The sequence below is a fragment of the Gadus macrocephalus genome, chromosome 14 (genome assembly GCF_031168955.1).
Source record: "Gadus macrocephalus chromosome 14, ASM3116895v1".
Classification (NCBI taxonomy): domain Eukaryota; kingdom Metazoa; phylum Chordata; class Actinopteri; order Gadiformes; family Gadidae; genus Gadus; species Gadus macrocephalus.
The window spans coordinates 697,570-713,634 of record NC_082395.1 but is presented as its reverse complement, the minus strand read 5'-3'; the positions used below and the strand labels follow the sequence as shown (position 1 = coordinate 713,634).

The following is a 16,065-nucleotide window of genomic DNA, read 5'->3' as shown; positions in this document are numbered from 1 at the left end:
CTGACCTCCTGGACCTCAGTGAGCTGACCTCTGACCTCCTGGTCCCCAGGGCCCGGAGGCGGTGGCGGCGGCGCTGGCGGGCTGTAAGATCCTGAAGGAGATGGCGAGGCTGGAGTCAGAGGCCGAGTCCGCCCGCAGCATGAAGGAGGCCAAGTACGAGCAGTTCGCCCTGGGTGAGTCCCTCATGACCTCATCAGCCAATCAGGGCGCAGGCAGGAGGTCATGTGAGCAGTTCGCCCTGGGTGAGTCCCTCATGACCTCATCAGCCAATCAGGGCGCAGGCAGGAGGTCATGTGAGCAGTTCGCCCTGGGTGAGTCCCTCATGACCTCATCAGCCAATCAGGGCGCAGGCAGGAGGTCATGTGATTAGGGACCCCGCTTCCCTTGGTGACCTGGAAATAGTTTTTGGGTTAGGTTAATTATTATATAATAAAATGTATTTTGTTCTTCAGATTGCTGTTCATGTTCTTTTCCTAAAAAATACGTCCACTTCTTTAAATCACGAGTTGAGTTGTTCCAGCGTTCCGACCACATACCGCTGCAGAGACACGGAGCCCAAACCCCGAGCAATGGACCCCCCATCTGGGAGCAGCAGGCCGACCCACAGGCTGGGGTCCCCTCGCTGGGCCCGGGGACCCCAGCCCCCTCCCCCTCCCCCTCCCTGTGTCCCCCCCCCCCCCAGACCTGTTCGGGGAGTGCTACTCCAACTGCCCCTGACCCCCCTCCCTGTGCCCCCCCCAGACCTGTTCGGGGAGTGCTACTCCAACAGCGAGGACCGGGCCTACGCCCTGCTGGTCCGCCGGACACGCTGCTGGAGCAAGTCCACCGTGCTCAACCTCGCCACCGAGGCCGACGCCAAGTCCTTCTTCGCCCACGACGGAGTCCAGGTAACGGACGAGCCTCTGAGGCTCTGAGGCTGTGAGGCTGTGAGGCTCAGAGGCTGTGAGGCTCAGAGGCTGTGAGGATCAGAGGCTGTGAGGCTCAGAGGCTGTGAGGCTCAGAGGCTGTGAGGCTCTGAGGCTGTGAGGATCAGAGGCTGTGAGGATCAGAGGCTGTGAGGATCAGAGGCTGTGAGACTCAGAGGCTGTGAGGATCAGAGGCTGTGAGGCTCAGAGGCTGCGAGGATCAGAGGCTGTGAGGCTCTGAGGCTGTGAGGATCAGAGGCTGTGAGGATCAGTCGAGCTGTGAGGCTCTGATGCTGTGAGGCTGTGAGGATCAGAGGCTCAGAGGCTGTGAGGCTCAGAGGCTGTGAGGATCAGAGGCTGTGAGGCTCTGAGGCTGTGAGGATCAGAGGCTGTGAGGATCAGTCGAGCTGTGAGGCTCTGATGCTGTGAGGCTGTGAGGATCAGAGGCTGTGAGGATCAGAGGCTGAGAGGCTGTGAGGATCAGAGGCTGTGAGGATCAGAGGCTGAGAGGATCAGAGGCTGAGAGGTTGCGAGTCTCTGAGGCTCAGAGGCTGTGAGGCTCAGAGGCTGTGAGGATCTCCTTAAACAGGCTGGGTGTAGTGTGTTGGTGAGGATGAATTATTCATTCATTCATCAGAGCGATCTTATAAGGGCTTTAAAAGGACGTCAGGGACGTTAAGGGTCCGATTCTACGGCTTTGCTCAATCATCAATATGCCGATATATCTTTAATCTGTTCTCTTGCTATTCATTTATCCTACTCAGTTCTGCTACTTCTAGATCAAATATCTTTCAGACCAACTTAGTCTAGTTTTATCAAAGAAGATGTTTTGTAAAGGATTCAATTCAGCCCCCATTTAATCACCTCTCCTGCTGAGAGAGTCTCAGTCGAGGCTTATTGTAATGAATTCATAATGAATCGAAATGGTTTCATTATTAGAAGATGAACAATGAAACGCTAGCCTGGACAAGCAGCCTATCAATTAGGCAACCCAGCAGGAAACAAGATGCTCCGCTTTGATCCAGCTCCCTAACTCATCATCCGCCGGAGAATGCTGCTCCATTAACCAGGGCGCTGGGTGGTTCTGATGAGATGGGGGTTTAATATCGGCAGCAGGCAGGTGACTCCATTCCACATGTTCTGGGAAATGACCGATGCCTCATGCGAGGAGGATATTGAGTTTCCACTGGAAGCTGCTATCAGCCCGAGAGAGAGCGAGCCTCTGAATCAGCAGCTCCTCACTCCCTCTAGTGGCGGTACTCAGCGTTTACATGAGAGGCTCCACCGCTCTCTGCTGCTCTTATTCAGGGCCCTTTGGGGCCGCCGGGCTAATATACTGAAGACTGTCCACCGAACGGCGTGGATATGTGTTAACCTTATTCAGGGCCCTTTGGGGCCGCCGGGCTAATACACTAAAGTCTGGTTGTTTTTCTCTGAATATGTTATAGTATGCATTCTATTATTCATCATATTAATCTATGATGCTCCGAGGCGCTAACTGGTCCCCAGCCTGTAGGCGTGGTAAGAGAGGGCGTCAGGTTAGAGCCCCCCCCTAACGGACCCCCGCTGTGCAGGCCATGCTGACCAAGATCTGGTGGGGGGCCATGACCACCGACACGGGCATCTCCAAGCTGGTGCTCTCCTTCTTCTGCCCGCCCCTCATCTGGACCAACCTCATCAAGTTCAGGTGACCCGCGGTGCGCTCCTCGCGGTGCTCTCCTCTCTCCTCTCTCCTCCCTCCTCCCTCCTCTCTCCTCTCTCCTCTCTCCTCCCTCCTCCCTCCTCTCTCCTCTCTCCTCTCTCCTCTCTCCTCTCCCCTCCTCCTCTCCTCCTCTCTCCTCTCTCCTCTCTCCTCTCTCCTCCCTCCTCTCTCCTCTCTCCTCCCTCCTCGCTCCTCTCTCCTTCTCCTCTCTCCTCTCTCCTCATCCTCTCTCCTCTCTCCTCCCTCCTCTCTCCTCTCTCCTCTCTCCTCTCTCCTCCCTCCTCTCTCCTCTCTCCTCTCTCCTCCTCCTCTCTCCTCTCTCCTCCCTCCTCCTCCTATCTCCTCTCTCCTCTCTCCTCTCTCCTCTCTCCTCCTCTCCCCTCCTCCTCTCCCCTCCTCCCTCCTCCTCTCCCCTCCTCCTCTCCCCTCCTCCCTCCTCCCTCCTCCCTCCTCTCTCCTCCCTCCTCCCTCCTCTCTCCTCTCTCCTCATCCTCTCTCCTCTCTCCTCCCTCCTCTCTCCTCTCCCCTCCTCCTCCCTCCTCTCTCCTCCCTCCTCTCTCCTCTCTCCTCCCTCCTCCTCCTCTCTCCTCTCTCCTCCTCTCCCCTCCTCCTCTCCCCTCCTCCCTCCTCCCTCCTCTCTCCTCCCTCCTCTCTCCTCCCTCCTCCCTCCTCTCTCCTCTCTCCTCCCTCCTCGCTCCTCTCTCCTCTCTCCTCTCTCCTCCCTCCTCCTATCTCCTCCCTCCTCTCTCCTCTCTCCTCCCTCCTCTCTCCTCTCTCCTCCTCTGACTCCTCTCTCCTCCCCAGTGAGGAGGAGTCAGACAGCAGGAGCTCAGGGGAGCCGTTCACGGAGCTGGACAGCCTGGACACGGAGAAGGCCCTGCTGTTGACCGACGACGACGACCCCCTGTAAGACCCCCTCCCAGCCTACCCCCCCCTCACAGCCTACCCCCCCCCTCCCAGCCTACCCCCCCCCCCGTTACAGCTTAACCCCCCCCCCCTCCCAGCCTACCCCCCCCCTCACAGCCTACCCCCCCCTCACAGCCTACCCCCCCCCCCCCGTTACAGCTTACCCCCCCCCCTCACAGCCTACCCCCCCCCCCCTCACAGCCTACCCCCCCCTCCCAGCCTACCCCCCCCCTCACAGCCTACCCCCCCCCTCACAGCCTACCCCCCCCCCCCTCCCAGCCTACCCCCCCCCCTCACAGCCTACCCCCCCCCCTCACAGCCTACCCCCCCCATTGCATCTTACCCCCCCCCTCACAGCCTACCCCCCCCTCCCAGCCTACCCCCCCCCCCCTCCCAGCCTACCCCCCCCCTCACAGCCTACCCCCCCCCTCACAGCCTACCCCCCCCCCCTCCCAGCCTACCCCCCCCCCCCTCACAGCCTACCCCCCCCCCCTCACAGCCTACCCCCCCCTCACAGCCTACCCCCCCCCCCCTCACAGCCTACCCCCCCCCCTCACAGCCTACCCCCCCCCCTCACAGCCTACCCCCCCCATTGCATCTTACCCCCCCCCTCACAGCCTACCCCCCCCCCCTCCCAGCCTACCCCCCCCCCTCACAGCCTACCCCCCCCCCCTCACAGCCTACCCCCCCCTCACAGCCTACCCCCCCCCTCACAGCCTACCCCCCCCCCCCTCACAGCCTACCCCCCCCTCACAGCCTACCCCCCCCCCTCACAGCCTGCCCCCCCCCCCTCACAGCCTCCCCCCCCATTGCATCTTAACCCCCCCCTCACAGCCTACCCCCCCCCCCTCCCAGCCTACCCCCCCCCCCTCACAGCCTACCCCCCCCCTCACAGCCTACCCCCCCCCCCCTCACAGCCTACCCCCCCCCCCCCCCTCACAGCCTACCCCCCCCCCCTCACAGCCTACCCCCCCCCCCGTTACAGCTTACCCCCCCCTGACGACGTTGTAAGCCCCCGTGACGAGTCCCCCTCAGCGCCACGCCCCAGACTCCGCCCCCCCGCTGACACCGTCCCGCCTCCCCCAGAGGCTCCGCCCCCCACGCCGCCGGTCAGAGCTGTGCCGCCGTGTGGTGGCGCTTCTTCCTGCGGCGCTGGCACCGCTTCTGGAGCGCCCCGGTCACGGTGTTCCTGGGGAACGTCATCATGTACTTCGCCTTCCTGGGGCTCTTCAGCTACGTGCTGCTGCTGGACTTCAGGCCCCCGCCGCCCCGCGGGCCGGGGGGCCCCGAGGTCATGCTCTACTTCTGGGTGTTCACCCTGGTGCTGGAGGAGATACGACAGGTGACCCTCACCCTGACCCTAACCCTGACCCTAACCCTGACCCTAACCCTAACCCTCACCCTGACCCTCACCCTCACCCTAACCCTGACCCTGACCCTCACCCCGACCCTCACCCTGACCCCGACCCTCACCCTGACCCCGACCCTAACCCTCACCCTGACCCTCACCCTCACCCCGACCCTGACCCCGACCCTCACCCTGACCCTCACCCTGACCCTAACCCTCACCCTCACCCTGACCCTGACCCTCACCCCGACCCTCACCCTGACCCCGACCCTCACCCTGACCCCGACCCTAACCCTCACCCTGACCCTCACCCTCACCCCGACCCTGACCCTGACCCTCACCCTGACCCTGACCCTGACCCTAACCCTGACCCTCACCCTGACCCTGACCCTAACCCTGACCCTCACCCCGACCCTCACCCTGACCCCGACCCTAACCCTCACCCTGACCCTCACCCTCACCCCGACCCTCACCCTGACCCTAACCCTGACCCCGACCCTCACCCTGACCCTCACCCTGACCCTAACCCTCACCCTCACCCTCACCCTGACCCTGACCCTGACCCTGACCCTCACCCCGACCCTCACCCTGACCCTGACCCTCACCCTCACCCCGACCCTCACCCTGACCCTAACCCTGACCCCGACCCTCACCCTGACCCTCACCCTGACCCTAACCCTCACCCTCACCCTCACCCTCACCCTGACCCTGACCCTGACCCTCACCCCGACCCTCACCCTGACCCTGACCCTGACCCTAACCCTGACCCTGACCCCGACCCTCACCCTGACCCTCACCCTGACCCTCACCCTGACCCTCACCCTGACCCTGACCCTCACCCTCACCCTGACCCTCACCCTCACCCTGACCCTCACCCTCACCCTCACCCTGACCCTGACCCTCACCCTGACCCTCACCCTGACCCTCACCCTGACCCTCACCCTCACCCTCACCCTCACCCTGACCCTGACCCTGACCCTCACCCTCACCCTCACCCTTGGCCATCACTGGGCATTGATAACCAATGGGATTTTGGTTATTAATAAGATCTCATCATCTTGTTTGTTATTAAATTACTTAAAGGAGTAGGATGAGTTAGGCTCACAGTTTACTTTCTGTCTGTCGACGCCTAGAGCTTCTTTACAGACGAGGAGATCAACATCTTCAAGAAGATCAAGTTCTACTTGGAGGACAACTGGAACAAGTGTGACATGGTGGCCATCTCCCTGTTCGTGGTGGGGCTGTCCTGCAGGTAGGGCCGCCTTCTGGGTCCCTGGGAACAACAGGGGTCATCACTAGAAGGGCTTTAGAGCGCCTGGACCAGTCCCTCCTGACAGAGGTGTGATAGCAGGGTCAACACACGTGGACCTCATGACATTAATTATGGCACTGGACACAAACAGAGTCCTAATTAACCAAACGGGCTTCAGTTGGTTCCTACCGTTACACCTCTGTGACAAAGGCTGAGAACAAAGTGAATAAACGCCTTGGGAGAACATAAATGAAGTGTAAAGAGTTCCCAGATCCGTTGTGTTGTTGCAGGATGTCCTCAAACACCTACGAGGCGGGCAGGACCGTGCTGGCCCTGGACTTCATGGTCTTCACCCTCAGGCTCATCCACATCTTCGCCATCCACAAGCAGCTCGGGCCCAAGATCATCATCGTGGAACGAATGGTGGGGGGGGGGGGGGGGGAGAGAGAGAGGGAGAGAGAGAGGGAGAGAGAGAGAGAGAGAGAGAGAGAGAGAGAGAGACTGACTTTATTAATGGTGATGGTTAATGTATGTGTTACATCAGTGAACTCTGAGCATCTAGTTAGTCTACCTCAGAGGTCTTCAACAGGGGGTCCGCTTGATTAGACACTTTTTTCTGAAAATTTTTCCACAAATTGAACCGTCTTTAACTACACATTAACATGAATCCAACACTCTAGCCGCGTTTACATGGACACTTTTGATCCGATTTCTAATCGGAATTGATCTATTCCTATCATGCGATCCAAATGTACTATATATATATGGCATTTACGGTCTCGCGCGCACACCTGACACATCTGGACTGGCTGCGACATTTTTTCTGTATTTGATGAAAGCCCAGCAGGAGAGAGCTGTTCTCTGCCTGCTTCTTCAATTAAGAGGAAGGACAGCACAGCAACGTCCGTTTCTCGTCCTGTGTTTATATCTACTCCCTCTCGGCTCCGCCGCAAACAATGCGTATTTGGATGAGAGTGTGCAGCGAAGACTGTTGGGAGAGAGAGAGTGCTGTTATGTAAGGGACAATGTACAGAACGCCGGTCATTATCGGGAAAATAAGCGATCAGTAGAGATATATTCAGCCAAAGACGTTGACGTCGCTTAGCAACCGGACAGGCTGGGGTTGATAAGTTGTGACTACCGGACTACTCGCGGAGTAAAAGAAAGACACTAACAAACATCACTAATTTTCGTTTCCACATTTATGTTATAAAAATTAAAAAAATTAAATTAAATTAAAAATTTGATGCATGATGACATGCAATTGATAGACATTGTTGGTCTTGGCAGGCATCAGTTTATTATGTTCTGTTTATGAATGGCAGTGGCATGGCCACCCTACTCACTGTACCTTGCACATGTTTAAAAAGAAAACATGAATATATGAACCTGTGTATTTTAATATCTTAGTATTGAGTGCAAAATAACACGGTACATTTATACATGGCACTATAGGACCAGTTTAATATCAAACACAATTTTATACAATGCATAAGTAGGGGGTCCCCGCTCCATCTCTCCATCAGTTTGGGGGTCCTTGGCCTGGAGGACGTTGAAGACCCCTGGTCTACCTAGTTTATAAAACACAAGCAGAGTGAGGAGAGTTCCAGACCCAGACAGACCCTCACACCTCCAGCCTCTGAACCCCATCTCTGTCTCCGTGTCTCCAGATGAAGGATGTGTTCTTCTTCCTCTTCTTCCTGAGCGTGTGGATGATAGCGTATGGCGTGGCCACCCAGGCCCTGCTGCACCCTAACGACCCCCGCATCGACTGGGTGTTCCGCCGGGCTCTGTACCGCCCCTACCTTCACATCTTCGGACAGATCCCCCTGGAGGAGATAGATGGTGAGGCCCGGCCGGATGAGAATGGATTTTCCATTACTCCCTGAGGAAGGAGGTTCCTGCTCCGGCCCCAGGGATATCTCTCTCTGTCCGTCCGCCCATCCATCCCTCTAGATGGATGGGCGGCCATTTTCTCCTATCTCAAATGAAGATGAAAGGTCCCAGCCGCTGTAAGGCGATGATGGTGTAAGGGGATGACGGACCCTTTCCTGTCCTCGTAGGCCAGGAGTCACAACACCACCGCTGCTGCTGCTAGATGTCTGCTACTCTATGACGAGTGCAGATAGGACCCCCCCCCGGGCCCTGAGAGGCAGACCCTCATTAGTGCTGGCAGCGCCCCCTGGGGACGGCTCCACTAACGCTGGTTCTTGTCCCCCCCCCCGGTGTTGACGAGGGCAGCGGCCCGCATGCCGGACATCAACTGCACCGACGTCCCCGAGGAGATCATCATGGGCACCCTGCCGCCCTGCCCCAACATCTACGCCAACTGGCTGGTCATCCTGCTGCTGGTCATCTTCCTCCTGGTCACCAACGTGCTGCTGCTCAACCTCCTCATCGCCATGTTCAGGTCAGCCGCGCCCACACCGGCGGTCAAACCGTGAGCGCACGCCAGATGTTTACTAGACCACGCGTGAGGGAGGGTCAGAGAGACCAGAGCAGGCGTTCCCGTGGCCGTGGAGAGGGAAGACATGTCCAGAAACAAAGCCCTCTGCTTCCCTTCAATGGTGAAAAAGGTTCAGATCAAAGAATTAGTCGGCTTTAAATTATAATTGATGGTAGAATCGTTTTGCCGTTATGTATTATGTACAAATACCCTGGAAATGCAGAGTTCTCACGAGGGCAGAATTTGAATTTACTCAGCGAGTCACGGGGAACGAGAAAAATACTCACTCCCCGATTCCCCTAGCCCAGACCATCAACCAATCACATCGGTGGACCCTTGCCCATTCTTCTGATTGGTCGTAGTGTTAGTGTGACCTGCAGGGTAGTAGCTTGAACCTGCATTAAGTGTCTTGACATCTGGAACCATTCCCTCCACCGTGTGTACCATCTATGATACTGACCTCTGAACACTCCACCTCCACCCTCCTCTCCCCCCAGCTACACCTTCCAGGTGGTGCAGGAGCACACCGACATCTACTGGAAGTACCAGCGCTACCACCTCATCGTGGAGTACCACAGCCGGCCTGCGCTGGCCCCGCCCTTCATCATCATCAGCCACCTGTCCCAGCTGCTGCTCAGCGTGGTGAAGAGGACCGAGCCCAAGCAGGAGCACCTGGGTACGAGAGGCGCACCTTCAACACGCTGCGTTCAGAGAACCAGTCCCTGTAGCGCCCCCCGGTGGCCCACCTTCAACACGCTGCGTTCAGAGAACCAGTCCCTGTAGCGCCCCCCGGTGGCCCACCTTCAACACGCTGCGTTCAGAGAACCAGTCCCTGTAGCGCCCCCCGGTGGCCCACCTTCAACACGCTGCGTTCAGAGAACCAGTCCCTGTAGCGCCCCCCGGTGGCCCACCTTCAACACGCTGCGTTCAGAGAACCAGTCCCTGTAGCGCCCCCCGGTGGCCCACCTTCAACACGCTGCGTTCAGAGAACCAGTCCCTGTAGCGCCCCCCGGTGGCCCACCTTCAACACGCTGCGTTCAGAGAACCAGTCCCTGTAGCGCCCCCCGGTGGCCCACCTTCAACACGCTGCGTTCAGAGAACCAGTCCCTGTAGCGCCCCCCGGTGGCCCACCTTCAACACGCTGCGTTCAGAGAACCAGTCCCTGTAGCGCCCCCCGGTGGCCCACCTTCAACACGCTGCGTTCAGAGAACCAGTCCCTGTAGCGCCCCCCGGTGGCCCACCTTCAACACGCTGCGTTCAGAGAACCAGTCCCTGTAGCGCCCCCCGGTGGCCCACCTTCAACACGCTGCGTTCAGAGAACCAGTCCCTGTAGCGCCCCCCGGTGGCCCACCTTCAACACGCTGCGTTCAGAGAACCAGTCCCTGTAGCGCCCCCCGGTGGCCCACCTTCAACACGCTGCGTTCAGAGAACCAGTCCCTGTAGCGCCCCCTAGTGGCCCACCTTCAACACGCTGCGTTCAGAGAACCAGTCAGTTAGAAACAGCCTAAGTGCAACGAACACGCCGGGGAAAGTTGTCTGTATGCCATTTTTTCGGATTATTTGAAGCATCTCCTCAGGTGAACGGGTTGCCTCCTCCCGCACAAAGTTTTTGAACTGAAGTACCGGTAGTTCATCGCTAAAGCTGTTGTCAAGATCGTCTGGATATGTGGAGGAGAGCGCAGCTGCACGTTTACGCACACTATCACTGTCAATGTCCGTATCGAACAACACACCAAACAGGCCGTTTAGCTCCCTGTATGCGTCAGTGCGCTTCGCTAGACATGACAGCAACCTGTCAATGATCACAGTGTAGCATTCCACTTTGAACGGATCACTCCCGGTAAGCACTGTATCATTCTCCGTTGACTCATCTGCGAACGCTTTTCTCTTTCTCCCCCGCTGCGTCTCATGGTGATCTCTCCTGTCCATTTTTGAATTTTTTGTTTACATATAATTTCGCGCCACTGCCGCTGCGTTATTGTGGACTCGTCCATGATGGGGGGAGGGGGGCCCTACACCCAGGGCCCCCTATTTTTTTTATTAATAATCCTATCAGTGGATCATTTTGTATGTGTTTTTATCTCTACTAGTATATTATGCTGATAAAAAATATTTAAAATATAACAAAAATAGGTTAAGGCTTTAGTCATTGTCCTGATCATTTGGTGCCCCCCATTGGCTCAATTTGGCTGGTGCCCCAGGGCACTCGCCCGACTGTATTTATGGATAATCCGGCCTTGCTTATACACGCTGCGTTCAGAGAACCAGTCCCTGTAGCGCCCCCTGTGGGCTCACCTTATACATGCTGCGTTCAGAGAACCAGTCCCTGTAGCGCCCCCTGTGGGCTCACCTTCAACACGCTGCGTTCAGAGAACCAGTCCCTGTAGCGCCCCCCTGTGGGCTCACCTTATACACGCTGCGTTCAGAGAACCAGTCCCTGTAGCGCCCCCTGTGGGCTCACCTTATACAACACCCTCTCTCCCCCCCCCTCCCCCTCCCCCTCTCTCTCCTCCCCCTCCCCCTCCCCCTCTCTCTCCTCCCCCTCTCTCTCCTCCCCCTCCCCCCCCCAGAGAGGGAGCTCCCGGCCGGCCTGGACCAGCGGCTGATGACCTGGGAGACGGTCCAGAAGGAGAACTACCTCGCCCACCAGGAGTGCCGACTGCTGGAGAGCAGCGAGGAGCGCCTCCGGAGCACCTCCTCCAAGTAATGCTGCTCCTCCTCCTCCACCCAAAACCTCCTCCACCTAGCACCACCTCCTCCTCCACCTAACACCACCTCCTCCTCCACCTAGCACCACCTCCTCCAAGTAATGCTGCTCCTCCTCCTCCTCCTCCTCCTCCACCCACCTCCTCCTCCACCTAGCACCACCTCCTCCTCCACCTAGCACCACCACCTCCTCCACCTAACACCACCTCCTCCACCTAACACCACCTCATCCACCTAACACCACCACCTCCACCTAACACCACCTCCTCCACCTAACACCACCTCCTCCTCCACCTAGCACCACTTCCTCCACCTAGCACCACCTCCTCCTCCACCACCTCCTCCTCCACCTAGCACCACCTCCTCCACCTAACACCACCACCTCCACCTCCTCCTCCACCTAACACCACCTCCTCCTCCACCTAACACCACCTCCTCCTCCACCTAACACCACCTCCTCCTCCACCTAACACCACCCCCTCCTCCACCTAAAACCACCTCCTCCACCTAACACCACCTCCTCCTTCACCTAACACCACCTCCTCCTCCACCTAGCACCACCACCTCCTCCACCTAGCACCACCTCCTCCACCTAACACCACCTCCTCCTCCACCTAACACCACCTCCTCCTCCACCTAACACCACCCCCTCCAACCACCTCCTGACCTGAGGCCTGTCCCTCTGACCTGAGGCCTGTCCCTCTGACCTTTGACCTGTGACCTGCCCCTCAGGGTGCAGAGCCTGCTGAGGATGGCCGGGGGCTTCAAGGACCAGGAGAAGAGGATGGTGAGCGTTGAAGCCCAGGTGAGAGGAAGCTCCGGACTGAAGGGGTCCCAGGGGGGGGGGGGGGGGGGGGGCTGTTCAGTCCAACCTCCGGACTGAAGGGGCCCCGGGGGGGGGGGCTGTTCAGTCCAACCTCCGGACTGAAGGGGCCCCGGGGGGCGGGGCTGTTCGCCCACAGGTAGCGGAGTCTCTGGGGTTCAGTGTTCTCTGGGGTTCAGTGTTCTCTGGGGTTCAGTGTTCTTTGTTCTCAGTGTTCTCTGTGTTCAGTGTTCTCTGGGGTTCAGTGTTCTCTGGGGTTCAGTGTTCTCTGTGTTCAGTGTTCTCTGGGGTTCAGTGTTCTGGGGTTCAGTGTTCTCTGTGTTCAGTGTTCTCTGGGGTTCAGTGTTCTCTGGGGTTCAGTGTTCTCTGGGGTTCAGTGTTCTGGGGTTCAGTGTTCTGGGGTTCAGTGTTCTCTGGGGTTCAGTGTTCTCTGGGGTTCAGTGTTCTCTGGGGTTCAGTGTTCTCTGTCCTCCAGGTGCGGTACTGCGGTGAGGTTCTGTCCTGGTTGGCCGAGTGCTTCGCTCAGAGCACCCTGAAGTGTGGCCGGGACGCCCCCAAGTCTCCCAGTGAGTCAGTCCTCCTCACCAGTACCATACTGACCTAACCTACTGGGAGACCGGCTGATAACCAGTACCATACTGACCTAACCTACTGGGAGACCGGCTGATAACCAGTACCATACTGACCTAACCTACTGGGAGACCGGCTGATAACCAGTACCATACTGACCTAACCTACTGGGAGACCGGCTGATAACCAGTACCATACTGACCTAACCTACTGGGAGACCGGCTGATAACCAGTACCATACTGACCTAACCTACTGGGAGACCGGCTGATAACCAGTACCATACTGACCTAACCTACTGGGAGACCGGCTGATAACCAGTACCATACTGACCTAACCTACTGGGAGACCGGCTGATAACCAGTACCATACTGACCTAACCTACTGGGAGACCGGCTGATAACCAGTACCATACTGACCTAACCTACTGGGAGACCGGCTGATAACCAGTACCATACTGACCTAACCTACTGGGAGACCGGCTGATAACCAGTACCATACTGACCTAACCTACTGGGAGACCGGCTGATAACCAGTACCATACTGACCTAACCTACTGGGAGACCGGCTGATAACCAGTACCATACTGACCTAACCTACTGGGAGACCGGCTGATAACCAGTACCATACTGACCTAACCTACTGGGAGACCGGCTGATAACCAGTACCATACTGACCTAACCTACTGGGAGACCGGCTGATAACCAGTACCATACTGACCTAACCTACTGGGAGACCAGCTGATAACCAGTACCATACTGACCTAACCTACTGGGAGACCGGCTGATAACCAGTACCATACTGACCTAACCTACTGGGAGACCGGCTGATAACCAGTACCATACTGACCTAACCTACTGGGAGACCGGCTGATAACCAGTACCATACTGACCTAACCTACTGGGAGACCGGCTGATAACCAGTACCATACTGACCTAACCTACTGGGAGACCAGCTGATAACCAGTACCATACTGACCTAACCTACTGGGAGACCGGCTGATAACCAGTACCATACTGACCTAACCTACTGGGAGACCGGCTGATAACCAGTACCATACTGACCTAACCTACTGGGAGACCGGCTGATAACCAGTACCATACTGACCTAACCTACTGGGAGACCGGCTGATAACCAGTACCATACTGACCTAACCTACTGGGAGACCGGCTGATAACCAGTACCATACTCCCACCTGACACTTGGTTCTCTGAACCCGCTGACTGGACCGACGGCCATGTTCTGTTCCACCTCCTCCTGACTGATGTTATTGTAGCTCGTTTTGGATAAAGCGTCTCCTTAATGCCCTACATCTAGAACTAAAGCAGGTGCTAACTATAGCCGTTGTTGCCGCTGCAGTGTCGTTGCCAGGAGCCCAGGCGGGGGGGGGCAGAGGCCGGCCCCAGGCCGCTGGAGAGGAGGAGGCCGAGGCCGCCGGGCCCCGGGCCAGACAGCAGGAGGCCGAGGCCGCCGGGCCCCGGGCCAGACAGCAGGGCTACGGGGCCAACAAGAAGTTCCCGTACATCGATGAGGAGAAGCGCTAGATGGAAGGACACCAGGAGATCCAACGTGCGTTTGCTCATTTCCATACAGGATATCAATTCAGATAAAGACAAATACAATACTTTAGAAAACACTTTTAAATTGAGTCAGTACCAAATGTTTCAAAGCTTTTCCCTTTCACTTGAGGTGAAGACCCACCTTAGCAGAGACACGATTAAAATGTTTTCACTACACTAGTGGTGTTTATTATTCAGTTCTTCTTTTATTAGCACAATGTCAACTGTGATTTTTCAAAGCTGTGGTCAAAAAAAGATGATTCATCCTGTGGCTTGGATTCATCAGAATGAAAGAGTTGGCCTTCTTAACATGGAGCTGCGAGATTGGGTTGACAGCTGATGATTAAAAGCAACAAAGCACAAACAAATCATCACCATATGGTGGTCCACTGGCCGCCATGGGCCGGTCGGGTGGCAGACCACCTCCTGGGGTTCGACTGCGCGCGTCTTCTCCAAGTCTGAGTCTCATCGTCCACCACAAACACACAGCTCCACAAACACAGTGCTGCTCCACAACACACAACCAGCGGATGAAGGCACTAAATATGCAGTCGTTTTCTGTACACAAAATGTCCAAAAGCATTATTGGTTTATCGAAAAAAAAAAGTGTTGATAATGTCTCGGTAAAACAGTGGATTAAAAAGTAGATGTAACAAAGTGTAATAAACCATAAAACATGGCTGAAACAAGAATAGGAGATCTGGCCTACAGGTGATCTTCTGCCAGAGGTGGGCAGTGTTCAGAAGAAGGTCCAGAAGGAACATCACTCTTATATAATAAAAGTCGCACATTCTAGATAATACAAGTATGATTCTCTCTCTTCAGTCTCTTCTTGGTCTGAGTCACAAACGCTTCTTTGACCTCAGAGTTGGAGTGAGATGCTCTTACCTTCCGTTATTCCCTAACAATTTACACTTTTGAGATTTGAGTTGAATACATCTCTTCCACAATACCTGAACTAATAGAAAACAGCTCTGAAGATATGTAGATGACCATAAAGCTTAACAAGACCAGAAATCAAAACTATTGTTGTAGAAACCCATCATTTTGTTTGTTCTTGATCCAGCATTTACCAACAACCAAGTCTTCTGACCAATCGTGTTGTCGTACCGCTAGTCGGCATGTCTGTACAGACTCAATGTAATGTTAACCAACACGGCAAATCAGTTCCCGTTAGCACATCTTAAAGTGGAGTGACATTGAAGTGTCCAGAACCGTAAGCTAACCGTAATGATACCTGACTGAAAATAAGCAGCACAAAGAAATTGTGTTTTTCTCAGATGGGTTCAGGATGCCAGGCTTGTGTGTGTGTGTGTGTGTGTGTGTGTGTGTGTGTGTGTGTGTGTGTGTGTGTGTGTGTGTGTGTGTGTGTGTGTGTGTGTGTGTGTGTGTGTGTGTGTGTGTGTGTGTAGTAGCAATAACAAGGCACACACAGCTCTTATATGACAGATGAATACATGATTACATCACCTTCTTGTATCTGACTATAGGTGAATAATTTTATAGCCAAAGGAAGGTTTTAAATTAGAGGAATTGACTCCTAATTACTTAGCCGTGAAAGTAGTCATAAAGAAATTGAAAATATAAAATCCCACAATTTCATAACAGCCTAGAGAATGTGAACAATCCCATCGCCCTGAACCCCTCTGGGCCTCGTCTGGGCCCAGAGTCCCTCTGAGGGCCCCCCCCCCTGAGGGGCCCCTGAACCCCTCCAAGCCCAGTCTCCCCTAGACGTCCTCGTTGCCCCGGGCCCCCTAGACGCCCCGGGCCCCCTACACGTCCTCGGGGCCCCTACACGTCCCGGGGCCCCTAGACCCCCCAGAGCCCCCTTGGCGTCCTCGGGGCCCCTA

General features: G+C 56.3%; 1 protein-coding gene across 1 annotated transcript in view; it reads left to right on the top strand.

Annotated features, from left to right (window-relative positions):
- trpm5 (transient receptor potential cation channel, subfamily M, member 5) overlaps positions 1-14,390 on the top strand; it is a 34,572-nt gene extending 20,182 nt beyond the window's left edge. Inside the window, exons 14-28 of the mRNA XM_060071206.1 lie at positions 50-173; positions 742-887; positions 2,480-2,592; positions 3,412-3,513; positions 4,600-4,855; positions 5,995-6,113; positions 6,404-6,536; positions 7,784-7,958; positions 8,355-8,523; positions 9,057-9,235; positions 11,130-11,262; positions 11,998-12,070; positions 12,564-12,654; positions 14,016-14,086; positions 14,123-14,390. Of these exons, the coding sequence (XP_059927189.1) occupies positions 50-173; positions 742-887; positions 2,480-2,592; positions 3,412-3,513; positions 4,600-4,855; positions 5,995-6,113; positions 6,404-6,536; positions 7,784-7,958; positions 8,355-8,523; positions 9,057-9,235; positions 11,130-11,262; positions 11,998-12,070; positions 12,564-12,654; positions 14,016-14,086; positions 14,123-14,200 (1,962 nt within the window). The 3' untranslated portion in view covers positions 14,201-14,390. The remainder of the gene's footprint in view (positions 1-49; positions 174-741; positions 888-2,479; positions 2,593-3,411; positions 3,514-4,599; positions 4,856-5,994; positions 6,114-6,403; positions 6,537-7,783; positions 7,959-8,354; positions 8,524-9,056; positions 9,236-11,129; positions 11,263-11,997; positions 12,071-12,563; positions 12,655-14,015; positions 14,087-14,122) is intronic.
- The last annotated feature ends 1,675 nt before the right edge of the window (positions 14,391-16,065 follow it).